Source organism: Macrobrachium nipponense, chromosome 36, assembly GCF_015104395.2.
Source record: "Macrobrachium nipponense isolate FS-2020 chromosome 36, ASM1510439v2, whole genome shotgun sequence".
Lineage (NCBI taxonomy): Eukaryota > Metazoa > Arthropoda > Malacostraca > Decapoda > Palaemonidae > Macrobrachium > Macrobrachium nipponense.
In genome coordinates this window covers 43,850,983-43,870,942 of record NC_087220.1, presented here as the reverse complement: position 1 = coordinate 43,870,942, position 19,960 = coordinate 43,850,983, and the positions used below count along the sequence as shown (strand labels likewise).

Below are 19,960 nucleotides of genomic sequence, written 5' to 3'. Positions count from 1 at the left end.
CTACACCCGACAGTAATGGGAGAGTTAATCGGGTGGTGGGGCACCCCCGGAATGGTCCCTACACATGACAGTAATGGGAGAGTTAATCAGGTGGTGGGGCACCCCCTCCACGGGACTTGTTCGCAACGTGGCTGAACTGCAAAATCCCGGTGTTCTGCTCCCCGGTCCTGGACCCAGCAGTGGTGTGGGAAGGCACGTTCCAGCACCCTTGGGACAGGCTAGACCTCTACGCATTTACTCCCCTTCGGAGGCCTCAGGCAGGTCCTCAATCAACTCTGGACCTCCAGAGCAGGTTACCAAGCGAAGTGGAAGCTTTTCGGGGCCTGGTGCAAAGGACAGAACTTGGACCCCTACAAACCAAGATTTCCCATGTTGTGGAATTCCTAGTCCATTGGAGGGAGGACAAGGGGCTCTCCACCGCGGCTATCAAAGGGGTCGGGGCGGCCTTGAGCCAGGTCTTTTATCAAAGAGGGGTAGACCTAGGGAATTCCAAGAACATCTCCCTACTCATTAGGGGATTCGAACAGACCTGCCCCCCCCAGGTCCCTATCAGTACCTCGCTGGGACGTGGCCAGGATCCTGGCTGCTCTAAAAAAGCCCCCTTTGAACCACCGCTCAAGGATTTCAAGGACCGAGAACTCACCCACAAGACGGTCTTCCTCTTGGCTTTAGCATCTTCCAAGAGGGTGGGAGAGCTTCATGGCCTACCCTTCCAGGTGTCCCACTCAAGGGGTTGGAGAGAACTAACCTTCAAATTCGTGTTGTCCTTCTTAGCCAAGACACAGAACCCATCTGTGGTAGACAAGTGGTTAGTGGAGTTCTCCATTCCAGCCCTTCCTAAGTCCGAGGATCCCAAGGGCCTGCTCCACTGCCCAGTCAGGGCAGTGAGGAAGTATCTTGGTAGAATGAAAGGACTCCGCCCCAGTGTTCAAAATCTCTTTGTCTTTACTAGGCGCAAGAAAAGGACGGTTGCGAAGAACACCGTCTCATTCTGGTTGAGGGAGACCAACAGGAGGGCCTACGAGGGAGTGGGGCGCGAAGCCCCATGATTTAAGGGGTATAGGCACCTCCATGTCTTTCCCCAAGAATCTGGCCATCAGTCAGATCCTACAGGCAGGGGTGTGGACGAGACAGTACACCTTTATGACCCATTACCTCAAGGATGGCACGAGGAGGTCCCTTGATTCCTTTGAGATAGGGCCGGTGGTGGCAGGCCAGCAGAGGTGCTAGCCTAGCCTAGGGGGGTTATGCGTCGTATGAATGCGAGTGTGTGTATGGGGTGTGTCCATCCTCCATATCCTACTCTGCTCATCTCCCCCCTTTCCCTACTGGGCCTTCAACGCAATCGCCAAAATTCCTCAGTCTTCAGGTGAGTCTGTGAGAGGAATAGTCGTTTTTACAGACATTTGATTATACTCATAGAGTTTTATTCCCTCCTCTACCCACCCGTCGGGATTGCCTCCGTACAGCGAGGGGATCCCTACCTCTGCCCTAATCTGGCGGAGCGAGTCTCTCTCCTTTTCCCCCTCCTCCTTCCTTCTTGTGGAGGCTGACCTCTTCCTTGTAGGGACTCATCCTTCCCTAGATACTCCTAAGGATAAGTCTCCTAATAAAGTAGATCAGGGTAAGTATACGGCGTCGGAACAAATCACAAATTTTAAGTAATTTGTATTTTTCCTAGCTATACTTGCCCCAAACTACAAAATTTTTATGCCCACCCTTCCGTCCCTGCGTAACTGAGGGTAGGAGCTCTAGGGGCATGGAAAGGACTGCAGGTCAGAGGTCATGATCTTCAACCCTGGAGCATACCTGGCTGGGGATCGGGAGGGAATAACTAGTTTTTTCTGGTCGGTACCGGATTGACATCCAGGATTCTCCTAATAAAGTAGTTTGGGGTAAGTATATAGCTAGGAAAAATACAAATTACTTCAAATTTGTGATTTTTTATATATATTACATTTTTATCCAACATCAGCATGTATAATTAAAAAAAATAAGAATATTATAAAGATTATCTCTCAAAACCAAGACGCCAACCATGATATCTCAATTTTTATTCTAAAAAAGTTAGCTTTTGCTACGAATTCACTTATACGATATACGTATTCATCCATTACTGGTAATTCCTATTATCACCTGAAAATTATCTCATCATTTTATTATGTCTTTATCCCATATTAACCTGTAATATTTACAAAATTAATGATAAAGATAATAGTTATCGAGAGCTAGTCACGGAACACCCAAAACTAACACCGAGACTGAAGTTTTCACGGGAAATCTTGCTTTTTTCCATGTCATAAACCTTTTAACCAATTAAGTAACGGGATTTTGATGATGTCAATGTGATGTAATAACATTTAGCCAGTGACACTGAAGTATTCATACGTCATCAGAGAGCAAGGTAAAGGAGTAGGAAACCTGTCTGAAAGTATTGGCGCGCGGTTTGAATCGGACCACTAAAGTGGCTCAGTATCGGGAGTGGGAAAGCCAGAGAAGTGCCTCTTCGTCTTTTGGGGGTTAAATAGATTTTGTAAGTAGATAATTTTTTTTCCCATGCCATTTAATGCTCGTTGCTTTGGACATGGATTTCTTCTGTTTTCTTTCAAAAGAGAAGGAATATGTTAAATCTGTTGAGAATGTTTGTGTACGATGCGTTTTGCGCTCGTCATCATTTGTTTATGAAGTTTGTTTATGTTTATGTGTGAGTAGAAAGGGGAAGCGAATTGAAATGCTGTAGGCACTTATCAGGTTCGATCTCAAGAGGTAAATAAAGTCAGTTTTTTATGTCTCTTTGATTTATCCTGCCACACTGGTCTACATGATCAACGTTCACCTTATGGTGTTAATAACTGAAACTTGGCCCTTGTGATGCCATAAATCGCCAAATTTATGGCAATAGACAAGCGCCATAAAACCAGATCGCCATTAACCGAGACCGCCAGTAACCGGGGGCTGCCTGTATATTAAATGCTCATGTTATTCATTATGAATGTTTTCAGGCCTAGATGCCAGAATTTCTTATAGTGATATATAAAGTACTATGTAGTTAGTAGTCGATTACGGATCGAGTATTTTCATGAAAGTAATTAGTAACTGAGGTTACCAGAGGTGCCGGCATCTCTCCTCTCACCTCCCGTCTACCACCTACTGAATTCCCCTGTCCCTTGCCTCCCAAAACTAACGCCAATTCCCTCTTACTACCGCTCTTATGGTAGTCATTTCTTCCCACACCTGGCTCCATCACTTCCTTCCCTTGCCTTTGCCAGCATTTTATTTTGATTATCATGAATTTATCAGTGTAACAGTGAAGTATTGTGCATTGGAGGAGGTGGCTACTTGTATTTTGATTCTCCTAGACAAAGGTCACTGTCCCACTTTCCCACACTTGGGAGAAGACATTCTGGGGGTCCAAGGGAGGTTGGGGGATACATACAGGTAGTCTCACTCTGTTGAACCTATTGTCAGGCCCAGGTATCGACAGACTGCTGCTGGAAAGGCATCTTTCTGGATGTGTGGTAGAGGAGGCGACTATCTTACCCCTTGGATCTTTTAGACTTAAAGTCACTGTGCTGCTTCTCTGCACTGAGAAGTTAAAGGGAGTCCAAGGAGGTTGCTCCCGGTAATTGCCCCCTCAATTGAACATGTAGCTTTTCCCAGGTATTGGCAGACAGCCACTGAAAAGGCGTCTTTTAGTGCACAATTGTCCTATTTCAGTGGTTTGTTACCTCATGGATTGCGTCGATGGCGGGATTCTTTGGTCTCGCAGCCTTTGAAGAGGTATTCTTCAGTAGATGAAGTCTCATCCCCTTGCAGTCATGCTTTTGCGACTCCTCACAGTCGATGTTCAACTCGTTACTTGGTTGATTCGATTGAAGGATGTCTGAAGTGGTTTTTTCCCCGCAGTTAAACTTGTGATGCATTAATAAGTTTTAACTGAATGTCACTGGAAAGACATCTAGTGAGTGGTGCTCGGTAGTTGTCAGATTCAAGAAAAGTTACTTATTTTACTTAATTGGTATTAACATTGAACACCCTGTGCTAACACCTAGATGTTCAAAGCATCGTAAGCAACCTCTTGCTCCTGATAGCCAGTCCTCTCCCTGGCGTTCGCAGCCAGGTTTGTTAACTCTCACCTTCTCATATATGCTCGGATCTCTCTTATATTGGGCATTTTTTGTTGAGTGCTGTGGTGGGATCACAAGCTAGAAAAAACAAGTTGCAAAACCTTCCCCACATTAACCTAATCACTCCTGCTACCCAACCCACCCCAGTCACACTTTCTTCTTTACACAACAAAATATACATGCAGGACAATTGACCTATAGCTACAAAAAACAAAACAAAAACAACACAAAACACACATACTTACTAACTCTCCAGATACTCCGGGCTATCCTGTGCTGTCCACTGGTCGAGGTCACAAGAGATACCAACAACAACAATCAAGGACCACAACCCAATAACAACACAACAACAAAAAAGGAACAATCACAACCCAAGGCCACTGCACAAACCACAAGCAACACAAAAAAACAACAGCACAAAAGACAACCCACACACCTACCAACAACATCAAAGAATAACAACAGCTCACCAATAACAACCCTTAACAACTCACAACCACACCAAGGAAACACAACAGCTCCCCAACAACAACCCTCAACCACAACAACTCACACATAACTCAACAGGAACTCGCAAGCACAACAAATCCAACACAGGCACAACAACTAATCAACTTCTAATATCAAACCCAACAACAATCAGCAACAAACCAATAACAATTCAAAAACACACCACTTGACTGACTATAGCTATCAATGTCTTCACAGACCACTGCCGACACTACTGTCTCTCACAGCTTCTGACTAAAGACTGACTCAAAAAAAACTCAGAACTCTGATCTCTACCAGCAGACAACCCAGCCAGAACTCACTAACAGCCAATACAGTCGTTAACTATCCATACAGCAATTACACCCCCTCTCTCTCTCTCTCTCTCTCTCTCTCTCTCTCTCTCTCTCTCTCTCTCTCTCTCTCTCTCTCTCTCTCTCTCTCTCTCTCTCTCTCTCTCTCTCTCTCTCTCTCACAGACGTTGTCAAATGGAACTCCATAACTCCTCCATAGTGCCTCTGTGTCATTTGAAGCACCACACTCCCTTTTTCCAGCTTGTTTGGTGCTTTCCACACCTCACCTGGCACCAGCTGTTGGTAGTCTGGCGCTACCTGTTGGACGCCCAATGTTATAGTTGTCACAAGGGGATCTTTCGCTAGCCAACACTTGAACAGGACATCTCAAGAGTCTAGAAAAAGGTTCTCTATGTAGTCCTCTCCTTGAGGTTTTGATCATGGAGTAGACAGATGCGTGGCGAGAAGTGGTAAGTTCTCGCCAACTTTTGGCACAGTCAACTCTGCTCAACTCTCGCATTCCCGCGAACGAACCAGTTGTAGGAAGAGAATGCCCCATTTGGTAGGTGAAACCCTCTGCTCTCCCATCAGGAAGCAATTTTTGCTGAGGCGAATACGTTTTCCTAAGTCTTTGGATTGCTGTCATCACTGCAAGTTGATGATTGCTCGCTTTATTTGCCCCTTCTGCAATCTGCGAGAAAAGTGGGTGAGAACAGTCATCCTCCTCCCTTTTTTTTCCTCTACTTCCTGGGTTACATTGGTTATACTCCCCAGAGTTCGGATGCGAGCCTGTTCCTGGTTCGATTTTAGGATCTCTTCAGTGTTCTCGTTTTGTGAACGGCATGAAGTAGTCGTCTTCAGTGTCCTGTTATTGCCGTAGAAGCTGGCGTGAGACTGAGACGAATAGTATCTTCTCTTAATTAACCTGAAACTTGGGATATCCATTTGGGCCTCCCAAGAGTTAGATTACCACCAAACAAGTGGGTTTCTTTCCGAACTACAGGAGGCAGAAGCAATCTTATTGTGTATGGCTTAAAGTGTCAAAATTTTTCTGTACTTCAAGATCATTTTTAGTGACTGGCATGGCATCGCGGAAGGAAGCACAGGGTGTTTTCCCATTATTATCTCGTCACCTTTTCAGTAAGGTGCTGAATTTGGAGAGCCAGTGGGTACATTGTACCTGGCGCACCCACCACGCTCAGTGGATGATTGGTCTTGACTTTATTTCAGTGTAGGTGTCAGTGTTTTCTGGTGATTTAATTTTGGTGTTGCACCCAAGGCTAGGGCAGGCACCTATCATACTTGCTAGCCATAGGAGCATTCCCCTTGCTACAAAGCTTTCATTAAGTAGGAGGCAACCTTGGCTCTACTGCACTTCACTACGAGGTAAGGTGAGCACCGAACCTGAGGCTGTATTCATTTACACGGCTCTCTTAACTGATAGCATGACAAGCATTGTTTTTTTCAATGCTGGCAACTTTTCTATTTCAAATTCATTGCATGACTTAATGCTTTGGAGTAGCTTATGCCCATGATCCCACCTCCTTTCAATATGGAATCAGCTATATAATTACTGGCTAAGTCTCATATACAAAAAATTATATTTTTATGATGGAATAAGATTTTGTATATACGTATATACATCCTAGTAATTATATGATAGGAGCCCACCTCCCCTCTGGTGGACATTATGGTTACAACAGAATGGTGCATAGCTAAGTCATTCCTAGTATTGGCTTTTGGGATACGGCACTGTATACCTATACTGAGCAATTGAAGTGCTACCCGCTAAACTTGAATTAGGCTGTTGTACTTGGAAACTAATAGCTATATACTACTAATTACTGGGTAAGTATTTACAAAACCTTATTTTATTATAAAAAATATTCCTATTATATATTGGGGTATCTTCAGGACCAACTGGAGTGGTAGATAAATCTTGTTAACAAGATTAGATGGTGAGAGCTGGTCCCACCACCCACTAACTTGTTTGTAAACCCTTGCTACTTTTTGAGTGACTGAAAGGTTGAGAGATCTCTTCACTGCTCTGACTTTTGACTGTAACTTCCAATCATTGTTTATTATCTGAGCATGCTTCTTTGGTTGATGGTCCATCCCAGTCTGCCTGGAATTCACTAGGGCCAGAGGTGCCCTTTGCATTTAAAGCCTCAGGAAGCTTGGTTGGAAAGGTATTTTCATGATATTACTTCTCTGATTAGAGTTCTTGGGGGAAGTTGACTGGGTATCACTTCCATGTCCAGTGTCATCCATTGTTTAGCCTGCCCTGGGCACCACTTGCACAGAACTTATTTAAGGTTATGAATGCCTTGATATCTGTTTTTGAGCCATTCTCCAAACTTCTCTCTCTTGCTTTTGGCACATGAATGAGGGTGCTGTGTCCCTTTGGGGTACAAACACCTTCCTTTAGAGATGGTGTGCTGACGAGATGGCTCCTCCTTTTTGCAAAGAACAGACCCTGAAGTCAGTCACAGTGGCCTCCTAATGGCCAGATGTTTACATTTTATAGTAAAGTCCCGAGAAAAGAAGAGACTAGGGGATATTGATGAATTTGTATATGTAACCACTCTGGAAAGGGCATTGATTGAAGTCTTTTCAGAAAACTAAATTTAAGAGAAAGAGCTTCTTGAAGGCAGATGTAGATGAGGCTCATATTGAGACTAAAGCATTCTCTGAAGGGCTGATGCAAGATTCCAATAAAGAGGTTACCTCAGTCGTTGTTGCACAGCCAGTGGAACAGTCCGCTAAGAGTGCTGAAAGATATATGACCAGTCCTTCAAACGTCCATGTCAAGGCCATGCTAAAAAACCTGCCAAATGGCAAACCTATATCCTTTGATAGTGGAAAGGGATAACTTCAAGTGTAAATGAAGGAAGGCAAAAAAAATCTGTGATCAAGAAAATGTGACCTTTACTAAATCATTACAGATCTAACACATGAATTGATGAAGTGATACCACTTCTTGTGGTAGAGGTAAGCTGCAAGGACCCCAGGATGGCTATGAGTGTTCTCTAATAAACTTTATTCAGAATTTTTGTTGCCATATGTACGAAGATAGCTGTCAGACTGGTCATTACTAATGAAAGGAGGGATTTATACCATTCTTCTTATGACTGATGGGGCCTGATCAGTAACTTCATTGGGTTCCCAAGTTTTGGAGCTTTACCACTCCTTGAGGAGGCGGTAAAGAAAGCATATACATTCAGTACATCTTAAGGGCGCAACACTTCTTCCAAGCTGCTGGGTCTGGTTACGCACTATACAGTAGACTGGAAGCTTGTTATTCAGACTTGTGAATAAGTCTACCTGTGGAGGCTCCTACAAAGAGTTCTCCATACTTCAAAGTTCAGTTACAACTGGGATGGTAGAACCTTCTGTTTAATCCTCCTGCAGTGGTGTAGCTCCCAGTGATGAACCCTGGCAGGGTGGTGTTATTGCTTTATTATGCTAACTAAGATTTTGAAGGTCAGATGAGCTAGACCTTCAGAATGGTTGTTCTTGATAACAAGAATTATTTCTTCCAGAAGAACTGTATCTGCTATCACACCCACTATTCATTCTGCCAAGTACTCAGACAAAATGCTTGGAGACCTAGATGTGGAAATTTTGTTAAGTTACAGCCAACAATCTCTTGACCCTGTCATCCTGGGCAGCAACTCATTCATACCAATAACCATGTTGATATTAATTGCCTTTGTTGAAAGTGATTGGTTTAACTTCTTCAGGTTCTCTTGGGAATAATGGAGACCCTTTGTGGCTGATAGGCAATTTTATGATTTTGCAAAGGATGCTAAATTTTTATTCTCGTTTTTAACTTTGAAATTGGACATGTCAGTTCTTTTAGAGACCTTGCCAATTCACAGGGTCTGGTTCCATTCATGTTCTGTTTTAAACACCTTAGCTCTTAAAGCTACAACTTGACCCTAAAAAATGACAGAAATTGGAAACATGTTTCTCAACTTAATTAGAATTGAAGTTTTTATTTTGCTACCAGAATTTGAAGTTGAAGTTTTTATTTCAATGCTAGACCATCTATTTTTCCAGCTACCTAGCTTTGGCTATTAAATTCCTGGTTTGAGACCAGCCTAGTGGCATTGCATCTAATTCGTGATGTTGCCCCTTTTGCTTCACATTAAAATTCTTCCTTGTTAGCACAGAATAAGAATGTTGACTTCCTATGTTATCCAATGTTAGTGAAGGAAGCATAAGTAACAGCTATGAGTAGACTTCCAGGTGCTGTTGTACCATAATATTTGGCACAAAAGTTTGCAAAGAACCTAGAAATTAAACTGATGTCTTTTATAGAGAACACAGCTATGTGTGTTGTCTCTTGTTTGAAAGTTGAATTAGATTTGGGGTTGACGTTTAATACTATTTAGGTTTTAGATAAATGAATTCTACAAGAATGGTATAACCGTAAGATTTAAAGTTATAAATTTAGTTTGCTTGGTCACTCATGGACCATTTCATTAAGTGGGTGAATGTCCTTTACATAATGGTTTATCAGGGACGGGAATGTTTAAATGGCACATGTAAGGAGAATGTTTCTCCAGAATTCCTGTTTTTGATATTGATGAAGAATTTTTTCATGGGCAGTAGTGTTACTTTTGTCATAAGATGTTGGCCCTTGCCCCTGTGGGACCTTATGTCATGCAAAATACTAGAGACTGCAAAATTTAGGTTTTTCCACCTAGATGTATCCATTTTATAGCTTGAATGGTATGCTTCAATATATGTAAAGCATAAGGGTTTAATTAGTGACAAAGATTTAAACAACTGATTGAGTTACTGTTTGTTACAAGTGTTGATTTGAATTCTTGCACATAATTCAGTTTGTTAGAGGTTTTTTTGGCATTTTGTTTGATAAGCTTCAATTAAATTTAATTTGCAGAAAGTTTTCCAAATGCAGTGCTTTTCCCAAAGAAATATTTTCTTAAAAGAAAGGACTATGAATTAAATCTTTTGTGGAGCATTAGAAGTATTCATGTCGGTGCTTAATGGGGAGGAGAAAATTATGAATATATCTCTTTTTGAAAACTAGTGAAATATGATTTTGAAATTTTGTTTATAAATAGTTGTGTCGTCTTTCAGTGAATGGGAAAATTAAATTTATATTTTAGAAAACTGCTGATAAACCTGATTAATAATCTCTTCGCAACTTGACAAATTTTCACAAATTTCATAGTAATTGGCTGTAATCTAGGTAAACACATATATTTTGTTTAATTAGCGAATTAAAGAGTATTCAGAAGAGTTTATTGTTCCATTGTGTTTAAAACCAAAAAGTACTCTGCACCTCCCTAATGTATGAAAGTCAGGAATACATTTGTACGGTAGATTGAATTCACCTATTATGCTTCACGAATGTTGTGAAAAATATATTGGTGGCAGTTTATATATCTTGCTCATTGTAAATGTAAGTTTTCATAATTATGCAAGATTTGCCTGCAGTGTTTGGTATGGTATTGAATTTATTATACATAACATGGTCATTATGAATAATGATTGAAATTAATCATGTAATGCATGAAAGTTTGAGCTTGGTTTAATGCATTGTGGTAAGTAATACTGGAGTTGCAGGTCATGTTCAGAAGTTGGAAACTATTGTAAAGTAGTTTAGATATTTTAGCATACTTAAGTAGTTTTAAGAGTTGGTTATGTAGATTTCACCTTTTCTTACAATGGTATAAATTATTGTTGGTAATGCACTACAATCTCTTATGGGTTGTTGGCGTATGCTGTAGTGCTGTACAGTATTTTGTATTTGTATCTTGCAGATAAAACTTTCCAGTAACAGCTAAATTTGGACCTTGAATTTTCTTTGTATTTGTGGTTAAAGTTAATTGCCTTCCCCAATTCTATCTCTTTCTCTCTCCCCCCCAAGCCACCACGACCTCATCTTCCTCCACCTCTCCTGGGAATGGAGGCACAGGGAGTACCAAAGGTAATGGTGATGTCCCATGACAGCATTGCAGCCTGTCTCCAGCTTCAATCCTGAATGCTCTCCCTGTTTCCCTCTTTTCTACCAGTGAATGTTGCAGTGACGAACTGTCACTTAACGATTAATGTGATCCCAGCATATATCCCGTTCCCCACCCTTACCACTCAAATGATGTGCTCTTGACGCAAAACTAGCGCCCTTTGGTGCTCTTGACTAATAAGAGAGTAACTCCTTAGTTGTACTTTGTGTTGTATTGGAATATTTTTCAGGTATGATGTTATGAGGTAGTGTCTGCCCGTCATATTTTAATAATCCTTCTTGGGTAGTCTAGGTATCTGAACAACAGTTGCTGCATGTAGGTAAATAGCAGGATGCTTGGAAAGGTGTTAATTGCATGCTTGCACATCTTATTATTGGCTGTTTTGTATAATAACTGCATGGTTCAATGTTGTACTTGGTAATACATGGTGGATATGTTGTGTTTAAATTGATAAGTTTTAGTTATATCCTGGTTGCCTATATTTTTTTTATTTAACAAAACAGCAGTCTGTTATTATTTATTATGAGGTTCATCTTTGGATAGTGTATTTTATGGGGAAGGATACTACAGTATTGATGTGTGTAGCTTTCTGTTTTGTTTCTGTATAGTACAGTATAGTTCCAAGTTTATTAGAACTTGAATGTGTTGGTAATTATACTTTTAGTAGAAAAAGCTATTTTAACAAGTTACTAATGAAAGAAGTCAAGATTATTCAGGTTCTTTGTACTAAATTTCTGAGGTTGATTTGCTCATTTACCTTTAGTTCCTAACAGGTTTTGTTGGCCAACTATAAAGAACTTTTATTGGTAGATATGAATGTCATTACTATTTTGACAGAAACTCGTCAAAATTAAGAGTTGATTACTCATACAACTCTACCATTGTCAAGAACATTCCCAAACCGATTTTTACAAACAGTTCATTTACCCTCCAAGTTCCTAAAAAGGTTTTCATTCATCAGCTGTAAATGAATTTTATGAATAAATGTCTTATGCTTTATTTCTTGAGCATAAGATCACAAACTGTAGAAACCTGTGCTTTAAGGGTATGGAGTTCTGAATCAACAGCCTCCAGTGGCTCAGGGTCTGCAGCATACAGTTGCTCAGGTTCTTCAGCCTCAACCTTAGTGAGCCTCATTAATACATAATACTTGGCTTTATGGGCCATGAAGAAGGTTCAAGGGTTATCGACTTCATAGTTGTTGCATTGATAACATCAAACAAAGTTGAGCAAGGTCTTATATGCTCTTGATGCCATCTTCCCTCCACTCTTATTTGTTTTTCCTCTTCATCTTCATTTCTATCCTCCTGTGTCCTTAGTCCCTGAGAGTTCATAGCATTTGAGATTAGATTTTTTGTCTGTCATCTGTCATAGTGTGTTACATCCAGGACACGAAATCCTACTGTATGAGCTTGTTCTCTCACCTGGAGTTGCTGAAAATCATTAGTTGAAGACCATGAATATTGTAAAAGGGATTACTGTATCCCACTGCTCATGAGGAGCAGATGGTCAGACTTAGTTGAAGTCTTAGTTTAGGAAAGATTTATTTGGATGTTAGATATATCCATCTGCTCATTAAAAAATATTAGACCCCATTCACCATGGTGGTATAAGGTTAGGCCGGCTAAACTTTCAAGTCCTTTGCCATTTGCAAGTTTTGTTTGATGTTGGAGTCTTTTCTCAGGATTTTTAATGGCTTCCAGAAGAGATCTGCTACTGGTGTGCATAGCTCACATTCAGGTACCAATGAGTCAGAATTATTAAATATTTTATTAGGATCATAATAAATTTTCCCTGCCATTTAGTTTTTGTGTAGACAGTTTTCAACTGAGGTATGAGACATAAAGCTTTTAACTTTTAGGATTTTAGCAACATCACTTGAAAAATCTGTATTAACACTATGGGTATTTCTTGGAATTGAAGAAAGCTGTGAGTGAAGTAGAGATGAGAATTCATGTGGAACATTACTAAGGTTTCTACATGGCTGTTATAGAATCAATTTCATAGCTCCTCCCGAAAGTCCCTTCTATATTTTTTGCATCACCTTAATTCATCATGCAGTGTTTCTTTATTTATATTTTTGCCAGTAATGCAAGTTTGCTTAGTTTTTGTAATTGCATAGTTTTATATATATATATAGTAACTTAAGAAGTAATTACTTAGCTAATGATTATGCTGGACAGCATCCTAAATTTAAAATTCACGGTAATGTGGCTGATGCCAAGAGAGGCAGGGGGTGACAGGCACTGTCGACTGCTATGGGAAAATGGAAGTGACAGTAGCCATACGGCATCATCATTATTTATGCCGCGCTACTGACAACACATCGTTACCTGAGCTTCTGATTCATGATTCGCCAGTTGTTCTTACTGAAGTCGGTGATGTACTAATGTAGCAAAGGCTATAAGACTAGACTAACATCTTTGTTATGGTGCAAGTGCCTTGTGCACTAAGTGTAGGAGACAGGTATATTTGAGGGAGGTTAATTGTCCTGAATGCAAGTAGTGGGATGATAGTAGGTAAAAGATGCTTAAGTCTCACATTATTAACTTCAGAAGAATAGGCTTAGGAAGGCAGCCTCCCGTGCCAAAAGTAGGGCCTCTCTGAGTAGAGATTCTTCTCCTAAGCCTAAGACAGACTCCGGTCTGGCTCTTCCCTCTACCCTTGGAAATATTCTCTCTCCTATACTCAGTCCTCCTATTCCTCCACATACTCCCGTGCTCAGCTCCCATGCTTCTTACCCCTAAGTGTTCTCATGGGTAAGTTTGTGAAAGCTGGGAGTGAGAGTGTCAAGTTGTTTGTTAGTGGAGGAGGTGGTTTCCCATATCTTCTGTGCTCCTAGATGAAGGTCACCGTGCCACTCCCCTGCACCAGGGAGAAGACATACCGGAGGTCCAAGGGAGGCTGATGGGGTTTGCCCTCGGGTTGCTGCCCACCTTCCCCTCTCTGTCAATCCTGTTGCAAGATCCCAGGCTTTGACCAACTGCTGTTGGAAGGCATGTCATTGGATGAGCGCCACTTGTTGTCTAGCTCAGATCATGCTAGTCATAGACTCTTCCTGGATTCATCCCAGCCATTGAAAGACACATAATGGCCCAGCTCCTGCTTCTCCATTACTGGTCAAGCATCATGGATACCATTGACAACCCTCTTCCCTCATGTAGCTACAGTGTGGATCCCTCTGGTTTTGCTCTGCTTAGCTGCTGGCACACCCATGGGATTCTCCTTTGTTCTCTCCCAAGGATTCAAAGCACCAGAGACATCGGTGTAGGCACCTGTCTTGTCTCGAGACACCTGCTTCTGAGAGACCAGTACCAGCTCCTGTTACTCCCACCTCTGGCACCCACGCAACCAGTTCTTGCTCCTGCGCACCAGGCGCCTGTTTCAGTGCATCCAGCCATGGACTCACAGCCCCCGGCTTATTTGTTTGCTTCCGCACCTGGCTCCCTCGCTTCCTTTAAGGATAATGAGTGATCCCGTGCCTTTGCCAGCCTGTTTATTTTGATTAATCATGAATTTATGTATTTGTATAAGAAATTTTGGCATCTAGGCATGTATGCATAAAATGTTTGAATAATATTAGCATTTCATATATTCAGGCATGTATGTGCTTTTTTTTTATTCTCTAATTAGTGACAAAAGAGTAAGCATCATTAATTAACTGATTGCTCAAGAGAATAATTACTAGGATTTTCAAGAACTCAAGTAATCGAATCCAGTAACCAATTATATGCGCACCCCACTAGTAGACTGGTGGCCTGTGCTTCAGTCCACACCACCAGATTGTTCATGATTGCCTGACACCAGAAAATACCTCCATACAATGACCATGCGGCCTCCTCTGTAACATTCCAAAGTACTTAAGCAAAACCGGTAGTTGAATCTTGACTGACGAGACGATATCCACCTAAGGGCCCCCTCAGTCAAACTATAACACTAGTCTCTCTGCACTATGTTTCAACCCCCACACTTTTCAGTTCTCAGCAAAGAAAGTGATGAGTATCCCAGGTTTGGTGAACAAAACAAATGCTTTTGTCTTATTGTATATGTTTGGCCTAAAAGCATGTCTTGACATTCAAGAATTACTTTCAAACTAATTATTGTCTGGTGACTTGCACATAGCCTAGGCCCGGTAAGCAATCATATTGTGAAAGTTTTGCCTAAATGGATGGTGTAACAATCGAGAATTATACTTTTAACGTAATTATATACTGGAGGCTCACGAATATCCTATGGCTGGTAACAAGTAATAACGGAAATATGGACTAAAGGAATGATGTAACATCAGGAATTACTTTTAAGACAATTATTAACTGATGACTTGCACGTAGCTTCAGTCGGTAAATAAAACATATAAGCAAATTTGATCCTAAAGCGATAATGTGACATTCAATAATTACTGGCAGTCCTCTGGTTATCGGTGGGGGATCCGTTCTCATAGGGGTGCTGATAAGCGAAACCGCCATTAACCGAAACTTGGCTATCTATGGCATTGAGTTGTAGTTAATGACGCCTCTGTTAGGTATGTATGTTATGGCGCCATAACTCTGTCATTGGCACCTTATGGCGCCAATAACTGAAACACAGCCTGTTATGGCACTATGAAAATTGCCTATTTATGGCGCTAGACAAGCCCCACCAAACCAGATCAGCATTAACCGAGTCTGCCAATAACTGGGGACTGCCTGTACTTTAATATAATTATTTACCAGTGACTTGTGAAAAACCTATACCCAATGAACAATACATGAATTCAGTGAATTTGGCCTGATTGAATGGTTTTACATTCAAGAACTACTTTTATGCCAATTATTGATTGGCAATTTGCACATAGCCTAAGCCAGGTAGAAATCATAAATGTTAAAGTTTTACCCCCCCAAAATTTTTTAAGAGAAACTTCCTGGTGACTGCAAGTGGCCAGCTTGTTGATAATCTGAATTTGAATAATAGATGAATAAAGAAGAAACTCAACCTGCTTGAAAGCTATGAAATAACCTCTAGTGGTTGTGTAACTACCGAAATCCGGTTATGTAACAAGAGGAAATAATAAGAAGCTGCTTTATGCATTTGATATTTAGTTAAAGGAGAAATGCATGAAAGACCTTCAACAACTTTACAACTCTTTCAAGATCTAGGAATTCTTTTAAATCTTCAAGAATCTCAGTTGGTTCTGACACGAGATTATTTGGGGATGATTCTCAACTCAGACATCTCAGGGTTCCCCCACCCCCAAGAGAGTAGACTTTGGCATACAAATAATTCCCAAGTTCCTCTTGCTTTCTTCATGTTCAGCCAGTCAGTGGATGAATCTTCTAGGGACTCTGTCATCTATCGTAACCTTCATCATGTTGGGTAGATTGCACACGAGAGTTCTTCAATTCTTCCTCAAGCCAACTGGGACAGGAAGCTGCAGTTAGACTCGGTTGTTTTTACCGTCGCTCAGGAGATTAAGTCTGACCTCAGTGGTGGATCCCCAAGGAAGAATTTCTCAGGCGAGATCCCTCCTCCCTCTGAGCCTTGATCCAAACTTTTACTTGGATGCTTCAGATCTAGACAAGGGAGGAAACCAACCTTCACATCAGTGTAAAAGGCCAATTCGTAACAGTAGTTGTTCATGCAGACAACACCATGGCTTGTCATGTATCAAGAAACAAGGGCACTCGTTCCTTTTCCCTATGCCAGACTACAAAGGAACTCCTTTGGGCTCACTGGAATCAAGTGACCCTGGTCACTCACTTTATGGAAGGGAAATTAAACGTCATGGCAGATGAACTGTGCTGTTGGACAACAAGATTTGCATCAACCTTTGGAGATGGTGGAGCAATCCTTCCGTAGACTTGTTTGCCCCTCAAGAAACAGTTGTCTTCCTCTTCTGATCACCAGCCCCGGATCCTCTGGCATGGGGCGATGGATGTCATGCTGATGGACTGGCTGTGTCTGGACCTCTATGCTTTCCCTCCCTTCATCATGGTCACGGAAGTCCTAAATCAGTTCACACCTTACAGCAGTGCTTCAGTGGTTCTCGTCGCTTCGTTCTGGCCCATGAAGGAATGGTTCCCGGACCTTGTTTGTCTTCTGATATACTTCCTGCGGCTGCTTCCCTGGAGACCGTGGCTACTCAGACCACACTTCAGGGGATACTACCAAGGGTTGTCCAGTTTCACTCTGGCAGGCTTCAGACTGTCAGGAAACTCGTCAGAGTGAAAGATTTTTCAGGAGCAGCTGCAGAGGCTATTGCAAAGTGCAGACGCCAGTCTTACTTGCAGCGTCTACCAGTCGAAGTGGGCAGCGTTCAGTAGATAATGCCTCACACATCACATCTCATCTTCTGAAACATCTGTAACCCAGATTGTGGATTTTCTTCTATACCTGAGGACTTCTGAGAACCTTTCCTTGTTCACCGTTAAAGGTTACTGGGCCATGCTTTCCTCAGTGTTCAACCATTGCAGTTTGGATCTTTTGACTAATCAAGATCTTTATGACCTCATGAAGCCTTTTGATACATCTAAACAGAAGAAGTCTGCAGAGGTATCTTGGGACTTGGATTAAGTCTTCAAGTGGCTTGCAGGTCCTCCTTTCGAGCCCTTCAAGGCCGCTTCCCTCAAGAACCTCTTGCAAAAAACTCTGTTCATAGAAGCCTTGGTCACTGCTAAACGCGTGAGTGAGCTACATGCAGTAGACAAAGAGTCGGATTCTCTTAAGGCAATGCAGTTTGCTTTCGCCTTGGGCTTCCTAGCCAAGAACGAAGATCCTAGTAAGCCATGGCCTCGGTTTTTTCATATCAAGAACTTGATGGATATCCTAGGCCCAAACGAAGAAGAAAGGGTCCTTTTCCTGGTCAGAGCCTTGAGGTATTATCTGAGTAGGACTGAGAAGATCAAAGGACCTTCTAGTAACCTCTGGTGTTCTATCAAGAATCCCTCTCGTCCGCTACCTAAGAATATCCTTTTGTTTTTCATTAGAGACCTGAAATCTGAAGCACACACCCGGATTCAGGAGATCTCTCGTTGCTTAAAGTTGGAGCTCATGAGGTCAGGGCAATAGCCACTTCCTTCTCCTTTGAGCATAACTTGTCGCTCTCATCTATCCTTCATTCACTTTATTGGAAATGCAAGTCTATCTTTGCATCACACTATTTGAAAGATGGAGATAGTGTTCAAAGATTGCAGTACCCTTGGTCTGTTGACGGTAGTATTAAAAAATTTCAGTACCCTTGGTCTGTTGACGGTGGGTGGCATGGTATTGGGTGAGGAAGCATAAGAATGACACGATCTCTCTTAATATCTCTTCTCCTTGTGGTAAGGATGTCGAGTTTTTGGGGAGCCTGGGGAGGTACTTGATACCTGGAGGACCCACCAGTTCTATAGTTGGTTAGTGATTTTTATTACTGATATATGTTGAATGTTGAATGGTGACAGATTTGTTCTCTGGTGTTATTTTTATGGTACTGTGCCCAGGGCAAGGGCATAAAATTTTTCTGCATTATGTCTTGTCAGCGGTCAGGTAGACCCCCATTGCAAGACTCCATTGATGTAGAGGCAGCTCTCGACCCACTGCTGTGCCACTACAGGTTAAGATGAGCACCACCAGAGGCAGAATCTCCTGCTGTAGCGCTCTTACCAGCTAAGCAAGCGACAAACACTGAGTCAGTGTTAGCCACTCCTCTAGTTCAGTTATATTTCTTTAATGCACTGAATTGGATTAGTCCATTCATCCCATCCCCCTTGCAATATGGGATTCATCCAAGTAATTACTTGGTAAGTTGTTTGTATAAAAATGAAATTTTTTGTATTAAAATTAAATTTTATATATGAATATACTTATGAAGTAATTACTAAATCAGACCCCTTCCTCCTCCCCTCTGATTTTTCATGGACTTTGCAGTAGTACAGGCGGCCTGTGGTTAGCAATGCAATCACTTAGCGTTGAATCGGTTTTATGGCAGTCGTCAAAAATATTCATTAAAAGATAAGGTATTTTTAGGTATTTTTATAGCACAATTTTTGGTTAACAGCGCTGCAAGCGCCGTTATGTCTAACGAGTACATACATTTGTAGAAATACCGTTCAGACCATAGCAAAAGTTATGCTAATGTTATTAAAAAATTTATTGAGAGTTATTAAATAGAAATAGGTATCAGGGTAAACTATATGCCCATGATGCTGTTCTATGCTGCCGCCTGCTGCTCTTCCGAAAATATTAAGTTAAAAAAGTGCGAAATTAGCGATCGATGTGTCAATTTATAAATGTTCATGCTGTTATGTTTAAAATGTGTGTGAAAATGTATTATGCATAGGTTATTTTTATTTCTGTGCATATATATGATACAAAGGCAGCTTTCGAAACTGCCCTCCACGTTATCAAAGAGGATGTTTTTCATGTTCATTATTGTCCGCCACTGCCTGCCGCTCTTCCAAAAATATAGTTAAAAAAGTGCAAATTTACCAATCAATGTGTGGTTTTTATAAATGTTCATGCTTTTATGTTTTAAAAATGTATGAAAATCTATTGCGTGTAGGGTATTTTTATTCTTGTACATTAATAAAGGCAGCTTTTGTAACTACCCTCCGAGTTATCAGAGGATGTTTTGAAAATTGCATTTTCAAAGACTTCACGTGGTTATATTTTTTTTTATTTGGGAGCTAATTATATGTATTTTTATAATGAAACTTCAGCTTTTTGTTTTAAGTTTTCATGCTTTTATGTTTAAAATGCTTATGAAAAATGTATTACTGGGAATTTTTTTTATTTTTTGTACATAAATATGTTACAGTGGCAGTATGCATGTCCATTTTAAGTCTCTGTAACAACCCTTTACATCTTTTCCATAAATCTTTTAAAAAGTTATACATTACTTCACTGTGTCCAATAATATTGTATGTATTCTCATATTATTGTATTATAAAATACTACTAGCATAGCAGTCAATGTTTTGGTTTGGAAATCAGCTGATGGTGAATAGGAGTTTGTTTTGCCATATTTAACTCGATTCTGAGTAAATTTTCTTGCTTTTAGTTAGCATAAACAAATATCTAGATACTTGTCTTATATG

General features: G+C 41.0%; 1 protein-coding gene across 8 annotated transcripts in view; it reads left to right on the top strand.

Moving 5' to 3' along the window:
- Positions 1-19,960, top strand: part of LOC135203588 (SWI/SNF-related matrix-associated actin-dependent regulator of chromatin subfamily E member 1-like) — a 148,968-nt gene that overhangs the window by 73,687 nt on the left and 55,321 nt on the right. For 6 of the 8 annotated variants that reach the window (XM_064233367.1, XM_064233368.1, XM_064233366.1 and 3 more), the window contains one exon: positions 10,812-10,871. The exons of the other annotated variants lie outside the window; for them this stretch is intronic. In XM_064233367.1, the coding sequence (XP_064089437.1) occupies positions 10,812-10,871 (60 nt within the window). The remainder of the gene's footprint in view (positions 1-10,811; positions 10,872-19,960) is intronic. 8 annotated transcript variants of the gene reach the window in all.